The sequence below is a fragment of the Mustelus asterias genome, chromosome 10 (genome assembly GCF_964213995.1).
Source record: "Mustelus asterias chromosome 10, sMusAst1.hap1.1, whole genome shotgun sequence".
Classification (NCBI taxonomy): domain Eukaryota; kingdom Metazoa; phylum Chordata; class Chondrichthyes; order Carcharhiniformes; family Triakidae; genus Mustelus; species Mustelus asterias.
Window position 1 is genome coordinate 84981956 of NC_135810.1, and position 20024 is coordinate 85001979.

At 39.3% G+C, this 20024-nt stretch overlaps 1 protein-coding gene across 3 annotated transcripts in view; it reads left to right on the plus strand.

Annotated features, from left to right (window-relative positions):
• The window catches only part of mphosph8 (M-phase phosphoprotein 8), a 54629-nt gene that overhangs the window by 32158 nt on the left and 2447 nt on the right, over positions 1-20024 (plus strand). For all 3 annotated transcript variants that reach the window (XM_078222089.1, XM_078222090.1, XM_078222091.1), the window contains 8 exons: positions 2073-2198; positions 4673-4761; positions 7439-7579; positions 9059-9145; positions 11044-11198; positions 12145-12299; positions 16279-16409; positions 17763-17846. In XM_078222089.1, coding sequence (XP_078078215.1) covers positions 2073-2198; positions 4673-4761; positions 7439-7579; positions 9059-9145; positions 11044-11198; positions 12145-12299; positions 16279-16409; positions 17763-17846 — 968 coding nt within the window. The remainder of the gene's footprint in view (positions 1-2072; positions 2199-4672; positions 4762-7438; positions 7580-9058; positions 9146-11043; positions 11199-12144; positions 12300-16278; positions 16410-17762; positions 17847-20024) is intronic.

Consider the following 20024-nt stretch of genomic DNA (forward strand, 5'->3'; position numbering starts at 1 on the left):
TCTGGAGTCACAAGTAGGCCAGACCAGGTAAGGATGCCAGATTTCCTTCCCTCAAGGGCATTAGTGAACCAGATGAGTTATTGCAACAATTGACAATGGTTTCGTGGTCATCAGTAGACTTGTAATTGCAGATTTTCATTGAATTCAAATTTTACCATCTGCCATGGTAGGATTCGAGCCCAGGTCCCCAGAGCATTATCCTGGGTCTCTTTAGAGGCAGTGGTGTAGTGTTTTTGTCACTAGACCAGCATTTATTACCCATTCTTAATTGCTACAGTCAATGTGGTGTAAGTATACCCACAGTGCTTTTAGAAAGAAAGTTCCAGGATTTGACCCAGCAACGAATGGCGAATATACTCCCAAGTCAAGATGGTATGTGGCTTAGAGGAGAACTGTGGATGATGGTGTTCCTGTGCATCTGCTTCCCTTATTCTAAATGGTATAGGTTGGGGGTTTGTAAAGTGCGGAAGAAGGAGCCTTGATGAGTTACTACACTACATCTTGTAGAAGGTACTCATTGCTGCCATCGTGCATCAGTGGTGAATGGGGTGCCAATCAAGCGGCTGCTTTGTCCTGGATGGCATGAGCTCCTTGTGTGTTGTTGGAGCTACATTCATCCAGCAGAGTATTCAGTCATACTCCTGATTTGTGCTTGGTAGATGATGGACAGGCTGTGGGGAGTCAGGAGGTGAGGTATTTGACACAGGATTCCTAGCCTTTGACCTGCTATTGTAGTCACAATATTTATATAGGTAATCCAGTTAAGTGTCTGGTCAATGGTAACCCTCCAGGATGTTAATAATGGGGATTCAGTAGCGGTAATGCCATTGAATGTTAAGGGGAGTTCGTTAGATTTTCTCTTGTTGGAGATGGTCATAGGCTGGCAGTTGTGTGGTATGAATGTTATTTGCCACTTTCCAGCCCAAGCCAGAATGTTGTTCAGGTCTTTCTGCACAAGGGCATGGACTACTTCTGTACCTGAAGACGGTGCAGAATATTGTGCAATCATCAGTGAACATCATACTTCTGACCTTATATGGGGGGGGGGGGGGGGGGGAGGTCATTGATGAAGCAGCTGAAAATAGTTGGGCCTAGAACACAACCCTGAGAAACCTCTGCAGTGATGTCCTGGGACTGAGGTGACTGACCTCCAACAGCCACAACTATTTCTTTGTGCTAGTTATGTCTTGAAGCAATAGAGTGTTTTCTCTGATTCCCGTTGACTCCAGCTTTGCTATGGTTTCTTGATGCCACACTGTCAAATGCTGCCACTGTCACTATTACCAAGACTAGCTTTTAATTCCCAGATTTTTTTGTTGAATTTAAATTCCACCAGCTCCCATGGTGGAACCCATGTCCCCAGCGCATTAGCCTGGACTTTTGGATTGCTGGTCCTGTGGCATTACCACTGTGTCAGTCAATCCCCATAAGTATGGCTTAATTCTACATTATTTCTATGTATTTATAATCACTATGATTTCATGGTTGGTTTTTATGATCAGATATCTCCTGCCAGCCCCCACAGTCATTTAATCTTCTGGGAAAAATGGAAAACTCAGCCAATGTGGGAGAACAAAACTTATATTCCTGGACAGGTTTTGAATATATCTGTTAGCTCAACACATGTTTCCTGGATGTCTCAATTCCATAAAATTGGAGTAATGTATCAACAGGCATGCAATCCAGCATTCTGTCAACAACTATTGGGTCACCTCCAAGTCTACACTGCTCATGAGCAAATAGATCGAGCTCTTAAGCCTATTTGAGGTTATTTAAACCAGGAATCATTCTCATAGTTCGCCATCAGTGCACGATACTTGGAAAAAGTGTTCAATGCGAGAGGACCAAATCTGGCACAATACTGAAGGTGTGGCTTGCGCAAAGACCTGTATAATGATGGAACTTTGCCCTTAATTTTGCTGGACTCAAACACAATCTAATACCCTGTTAGCTTTAGCAACAGCTTCTCTTTATTGGTCATGAAACTTCAGATACCTTGTACAGTAATGCGAAGGTCCATTTTTGTTACATTAGAGCTGTTAATTTTAATCTTAACCATTTTTAATATTTAGATGGAAAACAGGAAATGCTGAAGTTGGGTGTGGACCTACAGCTTGATTGGATGACATTGGAAGATTTTCAAAAACACTTGGATGAAAACGATGACTTGATTTCTGCACCAAAAACAATATCTAATAGTGAGTGTCAATGAAATTACTTTGTCTATTTTTAAATAAGTTAAGCCTTAGAGGCCACTTGTAAAATCATTATGCTTGAGTAATTTGGTTGAGCTATACTTTGCATAACAATCAATAGTGAACTTGTAATTACAAAGTCCCATTTGAATTATAGGTTATAATCGGAAATTAATTTTGGGAATTTGCTAATGCTTATATGAATTATAGTCTGGATATGTGGCATCCATAAAAATTGAGATAAATAATGAAATGTAGAGACCGGCATAAGTTTTTAAAATCAGTTCATATACTTATTTTAAAATCTTTTGGTTCTGCTATGGCGTCGTGTAAAGAATTATATCATTCCTTGAGTAGTTATACAAAAACTATTTTTCTGCTTTAGTTGAAAATGTGGGAGTTTGACCAGAGGTCGGTATCTTATTTTGATAATTGGAGATAGCAATGCTTAAAATAGTAGACATCAAACAATGATTATGTGCATTCTTGAACTTGCCATTAACCCTTGAATTGATTACATAAAGCCATAAAATTTAAGTAGATCATTACTACTATACAAGTTCTCCTTTACAATTAAAAAAATCAATGTAAATATAGAGCATGACTAATATTTATCCATATAGACAAGTGTCTCCAACCTCAAATACTGTTTTGTAGATGTCTAAATAAAAGAAGATTTAGAGTTGTTTTCTTTAACCTTGCTTCAAATATCAAACAATGTTAGAATTGTGTGATGTTGCTGAAGCAGGCTCATGCCACTTCAGCTTGAAGTACATTTTCAGCTTACTAAGGGAATTGATATGTTCTATTTCAAATCAGATGGTGAGTGTAGGCCAAATTATTTGATCATTTTAATTAAAATATATTTATTTATTTCGTTCGTAGCTTGTGGGTGTTGCTAGCAAGTCCAGTCCTAATTGCCCTTGAGAAGGTGATTGTAAGTTGCCTTTTTGAGGCCGCTCCCGTAATCCATCTGGTTCAGGAACTCCCACAGCACTGTTAGGTAGGAAGTTGCAGAATTTTGATCCAGCAATGATAGCTCCTCGACAGGGTAATGCGTGACTTGGAAGGGAGCTTGCAACTGGCAGTGTTCCTTTTCATTTGCTGTCCATGCCCTTTCAGGTGGTAGGGAACATAGGTTTAGAGAATGTTGTTGAAAGGTATGTGGCAAGTTGCTGCAGTTCATCTTGTATATGGTACATCTTGCTGCTGCTCTACTGAAGCTGTGCTTCAATGGTGGAGGGAATGTATGTTTGAGGTGGTACCAATCACCCATTGATGGCGTTGAACCTGTTGGACCAACATTCATTGAGACAAGTGGAAAATATTCCTTCACACTCTTGACTTGTGCCTGGTAGATGTTGAACAGACTTGGGGGACGGGGGAGTTATTTGATCCAGAGTTCCCAGTCATTGACCTCTTGTAGCAGCTCCGTTTATATGGCTGGTCCAGTTCAATTTCTTAATCCTCAAGATACTGGGGGATCCAGTGATGGCAATTGCATTGAATGTTATGGACAGATGTTTAGATTCTCTTGTTGGAGATGGTCATTGCCTGGCATTTGTATGGTGTAAATATTATTTGCCACTTGAAGCCCAAGCTGAATGTTGTCCAGGCCTTTTTGCATATGGTCACAGACTGCTTCAATATCAAAGGAGTCATGATTGTTGCTGAACATTGCAACCATCAATATTCCCACTTCTTACATTCTGATGAAGGAAAACTTATTGATGAAGCAGCTGAAAATAGTTGGGCCTAGTACACTATCCTGAGGAACACCTGCAACAATGTCCTGAGGTTGAGATGATTGACCTCCAACAATCATCTTTCTTTGTGCTGAGTATGATTCTGACCAGTGGAGTTTTCTCCTGATTCCCATTGGCTTCAGTTTTGCTCAGGCTCCATGATGTCACGTTTGAACAATTGCTGCCTTGATGCACTCTGTCAAGGGCTGTCACTCGCTTCACTTCTGAGTTCAGCTGTTTTATTCATGTTTGAGCTAAAGCTGTAATGCATACCCCTGGTGAAACCCAAGCTGAATATGAGCAGGTATTTGGTGAGCAAGTGCTGTTTGACGGCACTGTTGCCAACACTTTCCATCATTTTTATGAACTGAGGGTAAACTGATGGGGTGGTAATTGGCTGATTTGGAATTGTCCTGCTTTTTGTGCACAGGCGCCACCACAATGAGGAAAATGAACCATTAAAGGTGTTCACACCAAGTGAGGAATGCAAATTATTTTTGATAATTATGACTTGAACATGAGCATGCCCATTGGAAATGACAGTGCTAACAAGCCCAATTGCATTGTCCTTTGTATAAGCACCGAGTTGTTCATCACGTTCCTAAAGCCCCAATTTCTTATCATCTTTAATTTACTGAGAATTTTAATGTAATTAAGCTAGTCAAGTGCAAATGTGAGACTAATGGATTAAATGTATTTCTGCTTGATTTTATAAATCTGTTCATGTTGTAGGTATGTTGCGTGATGCAGTAAAAAGTGGGAATTATTTGACTGTAAAACTGGCTCTAAATTCAAGTCAAGAATATAATCTGGATCAAGAGGTATGTAAATATGTAGAGGATAATCCTCAGGTGCATATACATTCTTTTCTGCTGCTATCCCATCCTGACCTGTTTGTAGCTTTTGACAAAGTTGATCACACCATCCTCCTCCATCACACCTGTACAGTGTCCATCTGAGTGACACTGCTCTTGCCTATCCAGTTGTAGCTATAATATCTCATACAATGACTTGCTTTCCCAACCCAATATAGTTACTTCTGGTGTCCCTCAGAATCATTCCTTGGCCCCTCTTTTTTTTAAATTAGTATAGTGTTACTTGGTGATGTCGCCCAAAGACAACATCAGGTTCCACACGTATGCCCATGATACCCAGTTCTACCTCATTGCTGATTCTTTTAATTCCTCTTTTATCAAACTGTCTACTTCCACCTCCTCAAAATTACCTGCCTCTGCCTCAATCTCAGTGTATGTTTTGCTGAAACCATCATAAGTACTTGTTATTAATTGTCATTTGATGGTACAGAATGCGAGTATTGTTGTAAAAAGACATTTTGTCAAAGCTTTTCATCTTTCTCTCAGGTCAATTGCAAGAATACCAGTGTCAGGGGAAACAACAACTTTGTACTGAATGGCAAGAGGGTATTGATTTGTTGGAAAGTGGACTCTGGTAGTGGTGTTCCCATGGAGAATTCACCAGTTGATGATGATTGGTAGTTAATTGACAACATTTGCTAAGTAATCCTCAGTGTGATTAAAAATTATGCAGTAACCAATTTAAGGTTCTCAGTTGGGCCTACTGGAAGCTACATATATTAATACACAGGGTCCTGTTCTTTGCAGACAAAGAACATGTGAAATAAGGAATAACCGTTTGCTGATTTCATTCCACAGGGTCTTGATCGAGTCAAACTGCCTGGTTTAAATTTCAGACATTCCTTGGTGGTTAACTATCAGTCACCATTAACTTGTGTGTTCTCTGTGGCAATGCCTCTACCAATCAGAGTCCACTTTCCAACCAATCTGCACCCTCTTTGAATACAGTATAATGTTTGTTGTTTCCCCTAACATTGGTATTCTTGCAATTTGTCCTAATGAGTGCAAGATGAAAAGATTTGAAGGGATCTTGTGTATTCTCCACTTTCTCCACTTTCTTGCCCTGCTATTGGCAGCCAGACCTTCAGCCTAATGGGCCATAGCTCTGGAATTCTTTCCAGCACTCCTCTCCACCAAGACACTATTTAAAATCCAAATATTTGACCAAAGGATCAGTTTCTTCTCTGAATGTTAACTTTGGTGTAATGTCATTTTTTATCTGCTATGCCCCTGTGCAGAGCTTTTGATCTTTTTACTAAGTTAACAGACTTATATAAGTGCAATGTGTTGAATATTTATTTAATTATAGAATGGTTATGGCACAGTGGAGGCCAATTAATGAATTAAAAATTAAATTTATTTTTATACTTTATCACATAGTACTTTATTGTAGATTTTTCTTTGAAAGACACAGATTTGTGTCTTGAACCACCAGTGAGCTTTTGCCTCCATGATCAGATGTTCATGGTGTGGCCCCAAGAAGAAAATAGCATCACTAATAGCGACTTCAGATTATACCCATTTGTGCCCATTTTATTGTTTGCCTACATCTGAAGTTTTGTGGTAGGTGGCAGTGGAATGGTTATGGAACAAATTTAGCTTGATAGTAAGGAAGTCAATTTTAAGAACAGCCGTTGTTATATGATCACTTCCTCTTGTGGAAGGATGGTTTAACTGTTAAAACTGATCATTTGAGTCAGAAGTTCGTTGGTTCGAGTTCCATTCCAGAGATTTGAGCACATGACCCAGGCTAGCATTTATGTACAGTCCTGAGGGAATGCTGTGCTGTTACAGGTTCCATCTTTTGGAAAACTGCTGTTGTACACCTCTAAGTGGGTGTGGTAGGTTTTTCTGTATTCATCACTGGAGGCAAATGATGCACTGTTTCATGTGATTCAGATTTGGTCTCTGTTTGTTCTGAGGAAGTTACCAACTCGTGAGGAAGTTACCAACTCGTGTACAAGCTCTCCAACTAGATACTGATACTAACTTCTCAGATCTTTAAATGAACCTATGTATTTCAGTATTAACTAATTCCTTATGCATGATTGGTACCTTGGTGTTTATCTAAGCACAAAGAGAAGAAAAACAGCAACTGCCCCATTTCAGGAATGTTAAAGATCCCATGACAGTATTTCAAAGAGTAAGGGAGTTATTCTTTGTGTCCTGATATTTATCCTTCACATACTCCTCAATTGTGGGGGAGGGGTAGTAGAGAGGAGGTGGAATTGGTCATTGCTACTTGTGTGGGATTTGCTGCGTGCAGTTTGGTTGCCACCTTTCCTACAATAGTGACTGCACTTCAAGACTACTTCATGTTGTAAAATGTTTTGGAACATCCTAAGGTTGTGATATAGATACAAGTGCTTTTAATGAATTGCTTTAAAACTGCTGTTCACAAACTTTTGTAACATTAGTGATGACCATTGTCAGCTTTACCCAAGCAGTTGAAGAAAATGAGGAGCTAAATCGTGAAATCCGGTTAAATTTGAAGAAAATGGGCCCGTGGCCAATTTTAATTTTCTCCACATGTCTGATATCAGTCGGGTGGGGTGGTGGTGAATTGTCATCCAGTTGATTAATCATTTAAAATTTCATATTTAGGATGTTGTCTCTGTTACAGGACCCTAGTGGAATGAATCTGGTCATGTTTGCAGCTGCTGGAGGGCAAGATGACATTCTTAGGTTGCTCATCAAGAAGGGTGCGAAGATCAGTTCCAGACAGAAGAATGGCACCACTGCATTGATGCATGCAGCTGAGAAGGTTGTGCTTTCTACTCCTACGACTACTATTAGTTATTTATGCAGTTAGAATCACTTGTGCTTTTCTTGTCTTTTATGTGCAAATAAGTAATAAAACTGACCTGCAATTAATTTATTTCAGTAATCCTGTAATGGAAGTAGAATTTAGTAGCAGTTTGATTTTGATAGTAATTTTTAATCCCAATTTAACTGGTGTCCTTATAATCTGCTGCTTTTCCAAACCAATCGTTATTAAATATTTGCATGTAATATTTCTTCTTTTTAAAAACTAAATGATTAAAAAATACTTCCCTTTTCTCCTGTCAGGTTTGAGGATAATGAAGGAAATTGTTCAATATCTAATTTTGGCTATGGTGATATTGGCTGATGTGCTATAAATCCAGCTTATTAGCTGGACTTTCCTTGCTTGTATAGCTTTGTACTAAAGCTTCAACTTTTATTCCTGAATCAAATTATTGAGGTTAAATCAACATTACATATTTGTAAGTTTTCTTTTCACTACTGTTTCTGCAGTGGTCATGCGAAAGCTCTGGAACATGACATTAGTAATGGTGTGTATTTAAAGAGGAAAAATGTGTTTCTGATCTGGCTCCAGTCCTAAATGATAGTTGAGAACCAGGTGACAAATGTCAAATATTCAAGCCTTTAGCAAGGTCTGAGATTAGGAGTACTCCCAGTTCTGAACATGGCTGTTAATGTATGAAATAAACACTCAGCTAAAAGCTAAAGCATACACTGTATTTATTAGTGTCACAAATAGGCTTACATTGCAGTGTTAATGAAGTTACTTTGAAAATCCCCCAGTTGCCACACTCCGGCACCTGTTCGGGTACACTGAGGGAGAATTTAGCATGGCCAATGCACCTAATCAGCACGTCTTTCAGACTGTGGGAGGAAACTGGAGCACCCAGAGCAAACCCATGCAGACATGGGGAGAAAGTGTAGACTCTGCACAGACAGTGATCCAAACTGGGAATCAAACCCGGGTCCCTGATGCAGTGAGGCAGCAGGGCTAACCACTGTGCCACCATGATTAGCACCTTGGTTAAAACTGTATTCTAACTAGTATGTGTGGTTACAAGTAAAGCCCATGCTAGTCAAATATTGTGTGGAATATAAAAGTTGGAGTTGTAAAGACCAAAGGAAATTTAAGGAGTGTTTGATAGCAGTCATGGTCTTGAATGCCTTTGATTTTCTGCTACTATACCACTATAACTTCACTGGAAGTGGGACAGAAACCCCATTTACATGCCATAAAGACTAGAAGACTTTACTGAAGTAATAGCCCCATTTCTCTAAAATGAGGTGAAACATGTCATGATGATGATGATTAAATAGCTATTATAACTGGATGCTTCAAACAAATGCTCCCATTAACCATATACTCATTAAATGTAACTGTGTATAATTAATACATGAGTATGTTTAACACACAAATATATTAACATCTTTTATTTTCTTTTTCCCTGCCTTTCCTTAGAATTATCTTACAACAGTGGCGATTCTTCTGGAGGCAGGTTCCCAAGTCAATGTTCAACAGATCAGTGGAGAAACTGCATTAATGAAGGTATATGTAACTTGTTCTGGCGATATCATTAAAATCTATAAGATGCGTTATGTTCATATCATGAATGAAGCTGTAAGTTACAGAACAGAAAGTTCCAAAAACTGTGCGTTTGTTCCAGGTAATAGTATCATCCCAGAGTTCTCATGAGGTGAACTGCTATTGGTATTTTGCAGTGTTTCCAAACTGGATAATCTACTTTAGAAAGAAAAGTATGACTTTATTAATCTGCTTGTTCCTGAGATCAACTGTTAGGATGTACTGAACAAAGATTGAGTACTTTCCTGGAAGAAAAGTAGAGAGCACGTGGTGAAAATTTCTGGCCTAGCAATGAGTTGAGCTTTAGAATAGAGCAGGAAAATATTTATTGCACTGAAGGATCTAAATCCAGATTGGGATAGGGGTGTGTCAGGGAAGGTGAAGCTGCTGTACATTTTAATTCCACTGCCACTTTGTGCTCAGCCTACAGGAAAATCCCATGATTCTTCACTGCGAAGAAAATGATTCTGAACAGTTGTGGAAAAGTTGTATGACGAAGAATGGTTGAAAAGAGAATTTTTCAGGGGGCTTTTATAGGAAGAGAATTTCTATGAACCAAATGGTTCAATAAAAGATTCAGACCAGGACCAAAGCATCAAGATTGTCATCAACCTCATCTTGGAGGGTGACATGGAGTGCATGGGGACATAGTTGGTGGACTAAAGAACAAAGACTGAGCATTAAGCTGGAGAAAGCTAAAAATGGGGAAGGGTGGAGGGGTTTGTAAAACAGAATTATGAAGTAAATGCACTGTGGGATAGAAAACTAATGGCAAGTCGATAGGCAAGGGGCCTAATGTTGTGCGGGGTGAGAGCAGTGGAAGTTTGGACGAATTGAAGTTTTTCTTAATGGAAGTCAGCAAGGAAGTCCTCCACAAAATCAAGTTTGGAGGCAGCGAATGCACTGTCAAAGATTTCAACCATTGTAGAAATAACACGAGTAGATGCAGTTGATATGGTGGAAGTAGGCAATCTTAGTGACTGATGGCATATGGGATTTGAAACTTGGTTCCAGTTTAGACAGAGTCATGCAATTTTGTATAATCTGGTTCAGCCAAGGATTATAATGTAACCACGGCAAATATGTGTGGCGATTTTGGTAGGGAAAGAAATAAGGTGCTATTGCTTTTTCTAGTATTCAGTAACAGGTGACAGAATAGGAGGAACTGTTCCCTTTGATGGAAATGTTGAGAGCCAGGGAACATTGATTTAAGACTGTTTCTTTTGCCACAGGCAACAAGAGGAAAAACCTTTTTTTTAATGCAAGTTAGGATCTGGAATCGCCTACCTGAGTGGTGGAAGCAAATTCAATCATAGCTTTGAAAAGGGAATTGCCTGTAAGAAAATAGTTTGCAGAGAGGTGGGGAAAAGACAGGGGCGTCGGACTAGCTCAAACACTGAGCTAGTGCAGAATAGCAGCCTCCTGTGCTTGTTACCATTCTATGATTCTCTTCTGTAGGTAGTAAAACTGAGGATGATGGTGGAAAGCTTTGGTACCTTGTGCATGATGTGGACACTGACTGTCACTACAAGTAACATTTGTCAAAGGCAACATGTATACAAGGAAAAGGAGATGATCAAGTGAGGATGGAAGGGAAAGCTTAAGATACGCTAGTTTATCGTCAAACACTCCTTTTGGTTGCAATGATGGTCTTTAATGTCCTCTGTCTTTCTGCTGCTGCACCGCTATAACTTTGAAGTATGACAGAAACCCCATTTACATGCCATAAAGATCAGAAGACTCTAAATTAAAGTATTAGCTCCATTGCTCTAAAATACGATGAAACCTGTCCTCGTCATAATGACTAAATAGCTATTAATGAAGTATTCAGAGCCTTTAACATTTGTGTTTTGCTCTTGTAGGCTTGCAAAAGAGGAAATGCTGATATCGTAAGACTTCTGCTAGAATATGGTGCAGACTGTGGCATCCTTTCTAAACACCAGAATAATGCTCTATACTATGCTAAACAGAGCAATAATGTACTAATATATGATCTGCTAAAGAATCACGTGGAAACGTAAGTGCATCACCAAAAATATTATTCAGTTATTTCAGGTGGTTAGCACTGACTTAATTTTTACAATCTCAAAAGTCTAATTTCTATTTTGGCCCATCCATATTAATCTTGGTATTTATACTGCTTGGCATTTTTGATTATATCTGGATATTTGTATTTTTAACTGTCTTGGTCAAGTATTTAATAAAATTGCTCACTGGGGAACAGATTATCTAATGAGTAACCAAACCATCTAGGATTGACAGATTCAAGGTTAACCTTTGGTCAGTGGCAGGTTTCTGATATCCACTTGTCCCTTTGGCATTCTGGCTTAGGGAAGGTTCCTGCATGTGATCTAGAGACCCCCTTAGAATTAAGTTTGAACCACTGTCAGTTCTAACTGCTTAACCAGTAAGTTAATTTTAATTTCTGAAGTTGTCAAAACTCTGCTTGAAATCCTCACACAGTAACCAGCTACCATGTCGAGCTGCCACTCTCAAATGGTTATGGCTCTACTTGAGGATTACTAGGTGTATGGAAGCATGCAGAGCAGAGGGAAGAAAATTAAAGCAAACAGCACTTTCTTAGGAATGTGACTTTGTCAGTTATGATCTTGCATTTTCTTCTCGAGCTGGGAAATTTATAATCCAGACTCTTGTCACAATTGTTTTGATTTGTGCCAACAGCAGTCTGGTACTTAGTTTGCCGTCAGTATTTTTTGCCTCATTTTCTTATGGGTAGTTTCCTGTCAGTATGGCTAAGATCAGCAATTTAGTCACATGAAGGATCACGGGAATAAATAAATCCGCACCATGCTATTAAGAGGTAAATGTATCGTGTGTGTTATTTGATTTGTATTTTTCATGATAAACATGTTTGAAAAAGACTGATGTAGGATCTAGCCTGGCAAATTGAGGTTATTTGGATTTAAGAACTTACAGGATGTACAATTTAATATTCTGACTAGCATATCCAGAGTAACGGATGAAACAATCAGGGATTACTTTGAAGCGCGTCTGTCATTATTGGAGCCTGTGTTTCCAGTAGCTTGTCACCGACTTTGTGAAGGACCAGACTTTGCTTTGGACTTCAACTATAAACCTCAACACAGTTCAGTCGAAGGTAAGTGTGTATACTGCAATATAGATACAAAATCTCCTCATACTGGAAAAGGTAACTTCATTGGCCGATTCAAATAAAAATATTAGGGGGCAACTTTGTGTGATCTCAGTAAAATATCAGCAAGAAATTTCATTTTTTGATTTTGGTTTCTCTGACTTTGAGCATGGTTTCTATAATGAAAATGGCTGTTCTCATTTCAGTGGGTGGGTGGGGGGAACAATAAAACCGAAAAGTTTGAGTGTAAGAAGGTGTGGGCCAACATTTTGGATTTAATCTTTCAAAACTGGGGTAGTCAGACATGGAGCTCTTTAGTACAATTGATCTAAAAAGAATGGAAGGGAGAATCTCCAGTAAATATCAGGTATTCAAAAACATTAACCCGTTTTCTGAACTTTTCCTTTCAAGCTTCTTTATTATCTTAAAACTAGAGCGCACACTGATTTAAGCCTGTTAAATTTTCTCAATGAGGGGAATACAGATTTAAAGTAGTCAGAAGCACATTTACCAGCCTTCTGGCACAAAATAAAAGGCTTAACTGCACTTTAACTTTATATGAATTCCTTTCATTCAACAGGTCTTTTCTATTCTTTCATGGGGTGTGGGCATTACTGACTAGGCAGTATTTGCCCATCCCTAATTGCCCTTGAGAAGATGGTGTTGAGCTGTTGACAGCCTTTAGTGAGGAAGGCGGCTCCAGGATTTTAACTCGGTGACAGTGAAGGAATGGCAGTAAGACTTCCAAGTCTTGGTGGTGTATGACTTCAAGGCAAACTTGCAGGTGGTTGTGTTCCCACTGCATCTGCTGCTGTTGTTCTAGTGGTCGAGATAATGGGTTTGGAAGGCAAATGGTACAGACCATTTGCGTGTCCATCATTTTAAAAAAAATGCTGCTTAAAACCTGTTATTAAATGTGACTATATTGAGCAGTTAGAGTAGTGGTTTGCTGTGATTACCTGTCATTAAATTATTTAGAGCAGGCCCAGTGTTTCAAACTTGCCTCAATTATCTTCGCTGCAATGAAAAAACATCTTTGTGAAGTTTTCCAAGAGAAAATTTTCAAAAGTCTCTCGAACACTTCCTGTTGTGAGCTGCTCTTCTGGCTCCCTGACCATTTCACGCCTTTTTGAGCTGAGGCCCAGATGTTCCTCAGAAGGTTGATACTTGGGAGGAACCCCAGAATATGTGTGAGGTTAAGGGCTGCAAGAACTGCATGATAATTGCCCAGGAAGTTTAAACTTCTGGGCAGTGATGTTGTACATGGAACCATCTGCAACTCTGATTTAAATCCGACACTTTGGATGGTTGCGGACTCTCAGAAGAATAACTACCCAGGAAAAGTTAGGATTAAAAACCACGTTGAACTCTTGGACCCCCTGATGTTGGACCTCACTGGACACTACCGCTCCAAAGACTTAAAAATTCAGCATCTCAATTGGAATGCCCAGAAATAGGGGGGAGTGAATGTCAAGGAGCGAGGTTCCCTAAAGTGATGTCAACAGAAGAGTAGGCTGATTGAGTAACTGAAGTTTTTCAAGATCAAATCAGGGACAAGTGTACTTGAGCTCGGATAGTCTAGGCATTTAAAATGATTCCATTGTTTTGGTGCTGTGTGTACAAAAAAATAACTTGCAGTGAATTTAGAGGTAGATATAAATAATCTAGACTAAAATATGGCAGAGCGGTTTGTGTGTCTGAACTCTAGAACATGGACATTTGTGGGCAGTGGGACTGTTTTGAGCAAAACATCTGCAGTCGATGTCTCGGTCTTGAATCTTTCCTGCTTGGTCACTGAGCTCGAGTTTGCTGGTAACACAAGAAATGTGAACCGCAGTAGACCATATGGCCTGTTGACCCTGCTGTGCCATTCAATAGAGTTATGGCTGACTTTGCTACCTGTTCTCCCTATCCCTTTGTTCCCTGAGAATATCCTAGCCTTGAATGTATTCCATGATGAAGAATTCCAAAGATTCTCAACCCTTTGAGTGAAATATTTTCTCCAAGTCCGTCCTAAATGATCAGCCCTTTGTCCTGAGACAGCGCCGCTGTGTTTTAGATTCCCTGACCAGCAGAAACCATCTCAGCAAACTTGGGTAAATTGCCCAAGAATTGCCCTTCTGTCTCTTCATCCATGTCTTCAGTGTAAATTGTAATAGCTAAAGCCTAAGTACTGGCACTCCACTGCAACTTGAAAATGTCTTGCTTATGCCTAGTGTCAAGCAATCCTTTGTCCATGTTAATATATTGCCCCCAGCTCTGAGAGCCCTTATATTTGCTGTTAAACTTTTGTGTGGCACCTTATTGAATGCCTAACCACATCCACTGGTTCCCCTTAATCTACTTTACTAGTTACATTCTTTAAAAAATTATAATTTTTCAAACAAAATTTCCTGCTTATGTACCGTGTATGCTTTTCAAAGCATATTGTTAGACTTCCTTCATAATAGATGCAAGCATTTTCCCACTGACAGAGGTTAGACTAACTGACCGGTAGTTCCCTGTTTTCTCTCTTCCTCCTTTGTTGAAAGTTTGTGTTACACTTACCGACTTTCAATTTGCTGGGCCACTTGCTGAATCTTAGGAATTTTGAAAAATCTTAGTGCATTCACAATCTTTTTTAGAACCCCAGAGTGTACCTATCAAGCAGTGATTTGTCAGATTTAAGTTTCTATAATACCTTCTCTTGCTGGTATTAATTACCTTAATTTCTTTGCCTTTTTAGCCCTGAGGTTACCCTCTATTTCTGCTATGCAACCTGTCTTCTAATCTGAAGATGGACACACAATATTAATGTCTCTGCCATTTCCTCGTTTCCCATGATAGTTTCTCCTGCCTCTGCTACTAAGGGACAACGATAACATTAGCTACACTCTTCCTTTAAATATAAAAAGCCCTTATTTGTTTCTATATTTCTGGATAGTTCTCTTTTTTTCCCTTTGTTTCTAAAGCACACTCACTCAACTGATCAAAAACTCACAATTTTTATGCTTCTATCTAAATCACTTACCATGCTACCTAACTTAGTGCCATGAAAATAAATCAAAATAGCCAACAAAAATAGATTAAGTAAAAACTCAGAAAGACCCATGTACGACTCACTAAGTCATGGATTGTATAAGATTAAAAGAGGCAGTTTATAGTATTGGAAAGTAGCAAGTCAGAGGATTGGGTGAATTTCAATATAGTCAAATTAGGTCAGTGACTTTGTACTTGAAAACTATTTTCTAAATGGTACAAGTACATGTGTCATTATAACATGCAAAGAAAATCAAAGACTAATGGAATGCTGGCCATCATATCTAGAGGATGTGAATACAAGGGGAAGAAATTATACTTAACAAAGCCCTGGTTACTGAAGTATTGTGATAGGTTTTGGATTTGCAGGAAGGATACACTGGCCCCTGAGGGGGTGAAGCATGAATTTACCAGACTAATACTTGGGCTCCAAGGATTAAATTATGAGGAGAGTTTGCACTAACTTGGGTTGTATTCACTGGAATTTAGAAAGTTAAAAGGTAATTTGGTTGAAGCTTTCAATGTATTCAAGGGCACCACAAAACAGTAAATAAAAAATTTTGTGCTGGTAGGAGCATCTAGAAATACTCTATAAATTAGAGCAAAACCTTTTCAGGTGTGAGGTGAGGAAACACCTCTGCCACCCTTTGTCAAAATTTGGTACTTTGTTCCAAAGGCAATTGATGCTCTCTTTTTAATGATTTTTGTTAACCAAAGGTACAAAAGAGTTGGCGCAAAGGCTTGGGTTGTAAATAAACCATTATAACGTTGAATGATGGCACATGCTCAAGCACTAAAATCTGATATTGAGGGGTTAGATTTCCATCTTCACTTCAGCCTTAAACTGGCTATTACATACAATGGGCAAATCGCATTTGTGACGGCACGTCTGCTGTAAACTGAGTGTATTTGCACTGTTTTGCATGTCTATGGGGGTCAACTAATCCAGGCCACTCTCTGTCTCTAGGGACTGGGATTCTTCTCTTTATCTTTCATGCAAACTTTTATAGCCATGACCACATCGTGGCTAAACTCTGTGGATCCTGCAGTGTTCAGGCTGTTATTCTAAATGATAAATTTCAACTTCCTGTATTTTTGGTAAGTACTCATTCTTTATTTTGTGTTTTCCCAACTTGTCAAACTGTGAGCAAATTTGTTACTTGCTATCTGGGTTTGAAAGTGGCTTTTAAATCAGTGCAATTTTAATTTCCATTGATTTTTTTTTCACTTTTATATTTGGGTAGCTAGTTGAAAATCTATGCTGAATTTGAATTGGAAATGTTATGTTGTTGCATGCGAGTTTTATATGAAGTCCAGGACTTGTTGATTAAAGGCTCCTTTTGCTACCAAAACTGTGGAGTAAACAGATGAGTATTTGTACTTGTGACTCAGTTATGAATCACAATTTTACATTTCAGAGTTGTACCTAGTCTGTTTCTTGGTGGTAATATTGCTGAAAAGAGAGACATGTTGCCAGAGCTTTTCGTTTTGCATTCATCAGGACAAACTCCATGCTAAATTTCAAATGATCACTGCAATTTCCATCTGTTTCCTCTGCTGCTAAAGTGGACAGTGTTTATACTGGTAACTGTTAAAGGTTTTGTAGGCCATGATTCTGAGAAATGGAGACAGGAAATCACTGCCTCAAAAAACTTTCTCATTTTGGTGATATCCAATCAACAGCCTGTCTGTTCAATGATGGTTAGATCGGGTTTCCTCTTTCCAATAGTAATCAGTTTTGCTGTTAAAATCCCAGCTGATGATTTTAAAATTTGATTTAAAAGGGAGTTCCGTGATTTTGACCCAGCGACGGTGAAAGAACAGCAATATATTTCCTAATTAGCATGGTGAGTGGCTTTGAGGGGACTTCCAGGTGGTGGTCTCCTGTGTCTGCTGCCCTTGTCCTTTTAGCTCGTGGCGGTTGTGGTTTTGGAAGATGCTACCTTGATGAGATAATGCAACGCATGTTGTAGATGGTACACACTGTTCCCACTGTGTATTGGCAGTAGAGGGGGTGGATGGGCTGCCAATCAAGTGGGCTGCTATGTCCTGGATGGTGTCAAGTTTATGACTGTTGGAGCTGCACTCATCCAGATAACTGGAGAGTATTCACACTCCTGCCTTCTGCCTTGAGGAATCAGAAGATTTTACACTCAGCACGGTTTCTAACTTCTGACTTGCTGTTATAGCAACAGCAATATGGCTAGTCCAGTTCAGTTTTTGGTCAGTCGTAGGGATTCTTCAGCTCCATTTCACCTACAAATATTTCTGGATCTTGATGTACTAGAAAAACAACATTTCACCAATGTTGGTGACTTGTGATTGTTCTCATTAGTCTAAATATACATTGTTTTTGATCATAATCTAAATTTAATGCTGAAAAAAATGTTTGACAGCTTTTTAATATGTTGAAATCTAGCTTGACCAATTTAATTTGTTTTTGTTTTCCAGGATAGTCATTTTATTTATTCCTTCAGTCCAGTGCCTGGCACTAATAAATTATTTATTAGACTTGCGGAAGCACCTACTGCCAAGGTAGGCATATTTTAACATATTAGAGTAAAACTCTCAAAAATTAAACCGTAACATTTTGAAAGCGTAAAATGCTTTAATCACAATTACAGACCATCTATGGAATCTAATGGGAATCAATCAAAATTGGTTTATTCCTGCTGCAAGGTTACTTTTGACTCTTAATATGAACTATAAATACTTGTATATTAACTTGCCTGTTGTGATATTGTAATTTGAACATGTAGAGGAGTGACCCATTTTCCTTGCTTCGTCCAAAAATACTGACTCTTCTGGTTCTGTGACTGGTGCTAACCTCTACCAGTTGGATGCTCTTCATACATTGATGTAGATATTGTGTTGGTAATTCAACTATTCAACCCAGTATTATCCTTGTATGTCTGCATATGCAGCCATTTATGGCGCACGAGAAGGCTGTTTGGCCCATCAAGTCCTTGCCAGCTCTCTGCAATCTAGTCAGTCCCACATCCTGTTCGATGCCCACAGCCCTGCAGATTTATTTCTTTATAAATTGAAATCGTTGATTGTTTCTGTTTCCATCGCTTCCTTGGGCAGTGAGTTCCAGCTCATTACTATTCACTGCATAAAAAGGTTCTTCCTTGCATACCCCCACATCCATTGCCCAAAACTCTACATTTGAGTCTGCTAGTTCTTGTACGATCAGCTAAAGAGACAATGCTTTCCTTGTCCAAATTCATTATCTTGTACAGTTCTATCAACTCTCTCCTCTTTTTCTCCTTTGTTTCAAGGAGAACAAACCTAGCTTTTCCAATTCACCCTTGTCACTAAAATCCCCCATCCCTAGAACTATTCTGGTAAATCTCATCGGCACCTTTCATCTCACTAGTTGCCACTCCTCCAAGTTTGGCATCATCAGCAAATTTTGAAATTCTACTCTATTCCAAGAGCCAAGTTTTTTTTTAATGTACATGGCAAATAAAGCAGTGATCCTTGCTCTGACCCTTGGGTAACACTACTGAATTCCATCCTGAAAAATAACAAATTTATCTTGACTTGTTGTTTTCTGCCTTTTGCTCAATTGGATGAAAAGTTGGTGTCTGACCCTCCCATTCCATGAGCCCCAGTTTTGTTAGCGTCTCCTGCCAATGCAAGATTGCCACTGATGCCTGTCTGCATATGCGCACTGGTCTGTACATGCACAGAAAACCAATGATGCCATTACACTGCACCCAGCCTGCCAAAGCTATCACATTTTGCACTAAAATGTGAATTTTTTGGTGATGTGAATTAAGCAATGTAAATTGGAGCCAACATTGTTGGCTTGTTAGCTTGAATTTAAGTAATTTTCAATAAGGATGCAGTGTGGAATGTGGGTTTCTGGGGAATCTGGCCAGAGCTCCTGTCACTGGAGGAAAGGAGAAGTGGATTTCTGGGGCGGGGCCTGTCACACAGACTCTGACCTCAAGCAGTGAGTTTGGGCTGAGCAGTTAGGTGAATTTTACAAATAAAATGACAATGAACATTGTTAAAGTAAATGAGACTTGCAGAAGTTGTTGGTGCATTAAAATCACTTTTTGATTGGTATACATTAAGCAGACATTAACTACCTACCAATGATGTAATTGAATTAAACACTAGAACAGAATGTGCATGGCAACAAAGTCTTTTGTATGGCACTTGGCCAAACACTTTTTAAAAATCCACAAGGATTTCTCAGTTACTTCATTGATAAGCTGAAACTCCCAACTGCCTGTTTCCCTGACACCTTACCTACTATTGATTAAACTAATTGGCCTGTTCTTGTATCCTTTCTTAACTAAGGATGTCACTTTTGCCCCCCCCCCCCCCCATACCCCTTGGAAGCCCTTCCGCAATAGAACATAGAACATAGAAAGCCACAGCACAAACAGGCCCTTCGGCCCACAAGTTGCGCCGATCACATCCCCACCTCTAGGCCTATCTATAGCCCTCAATCCCATTAAATCCCATGTACTCATCCAGAAGTCTCTTAAAAGACCCCAACGAGTTTGCCTCCACCACCACCGACGTCAGCCGATTCCACTCACCCACCACCCTCTGAGTGAAAAACTTACCCCTGACATCCCCCCTGTACCTACCCCCCAGCACCTTAAACCTGTGTCAATCTTCATTAAGTGAACTGAGATGTAAGCCATTCAGTCTAGGTGACTTATCTACCCTTCTATAGCCAGTCTAGCAGTA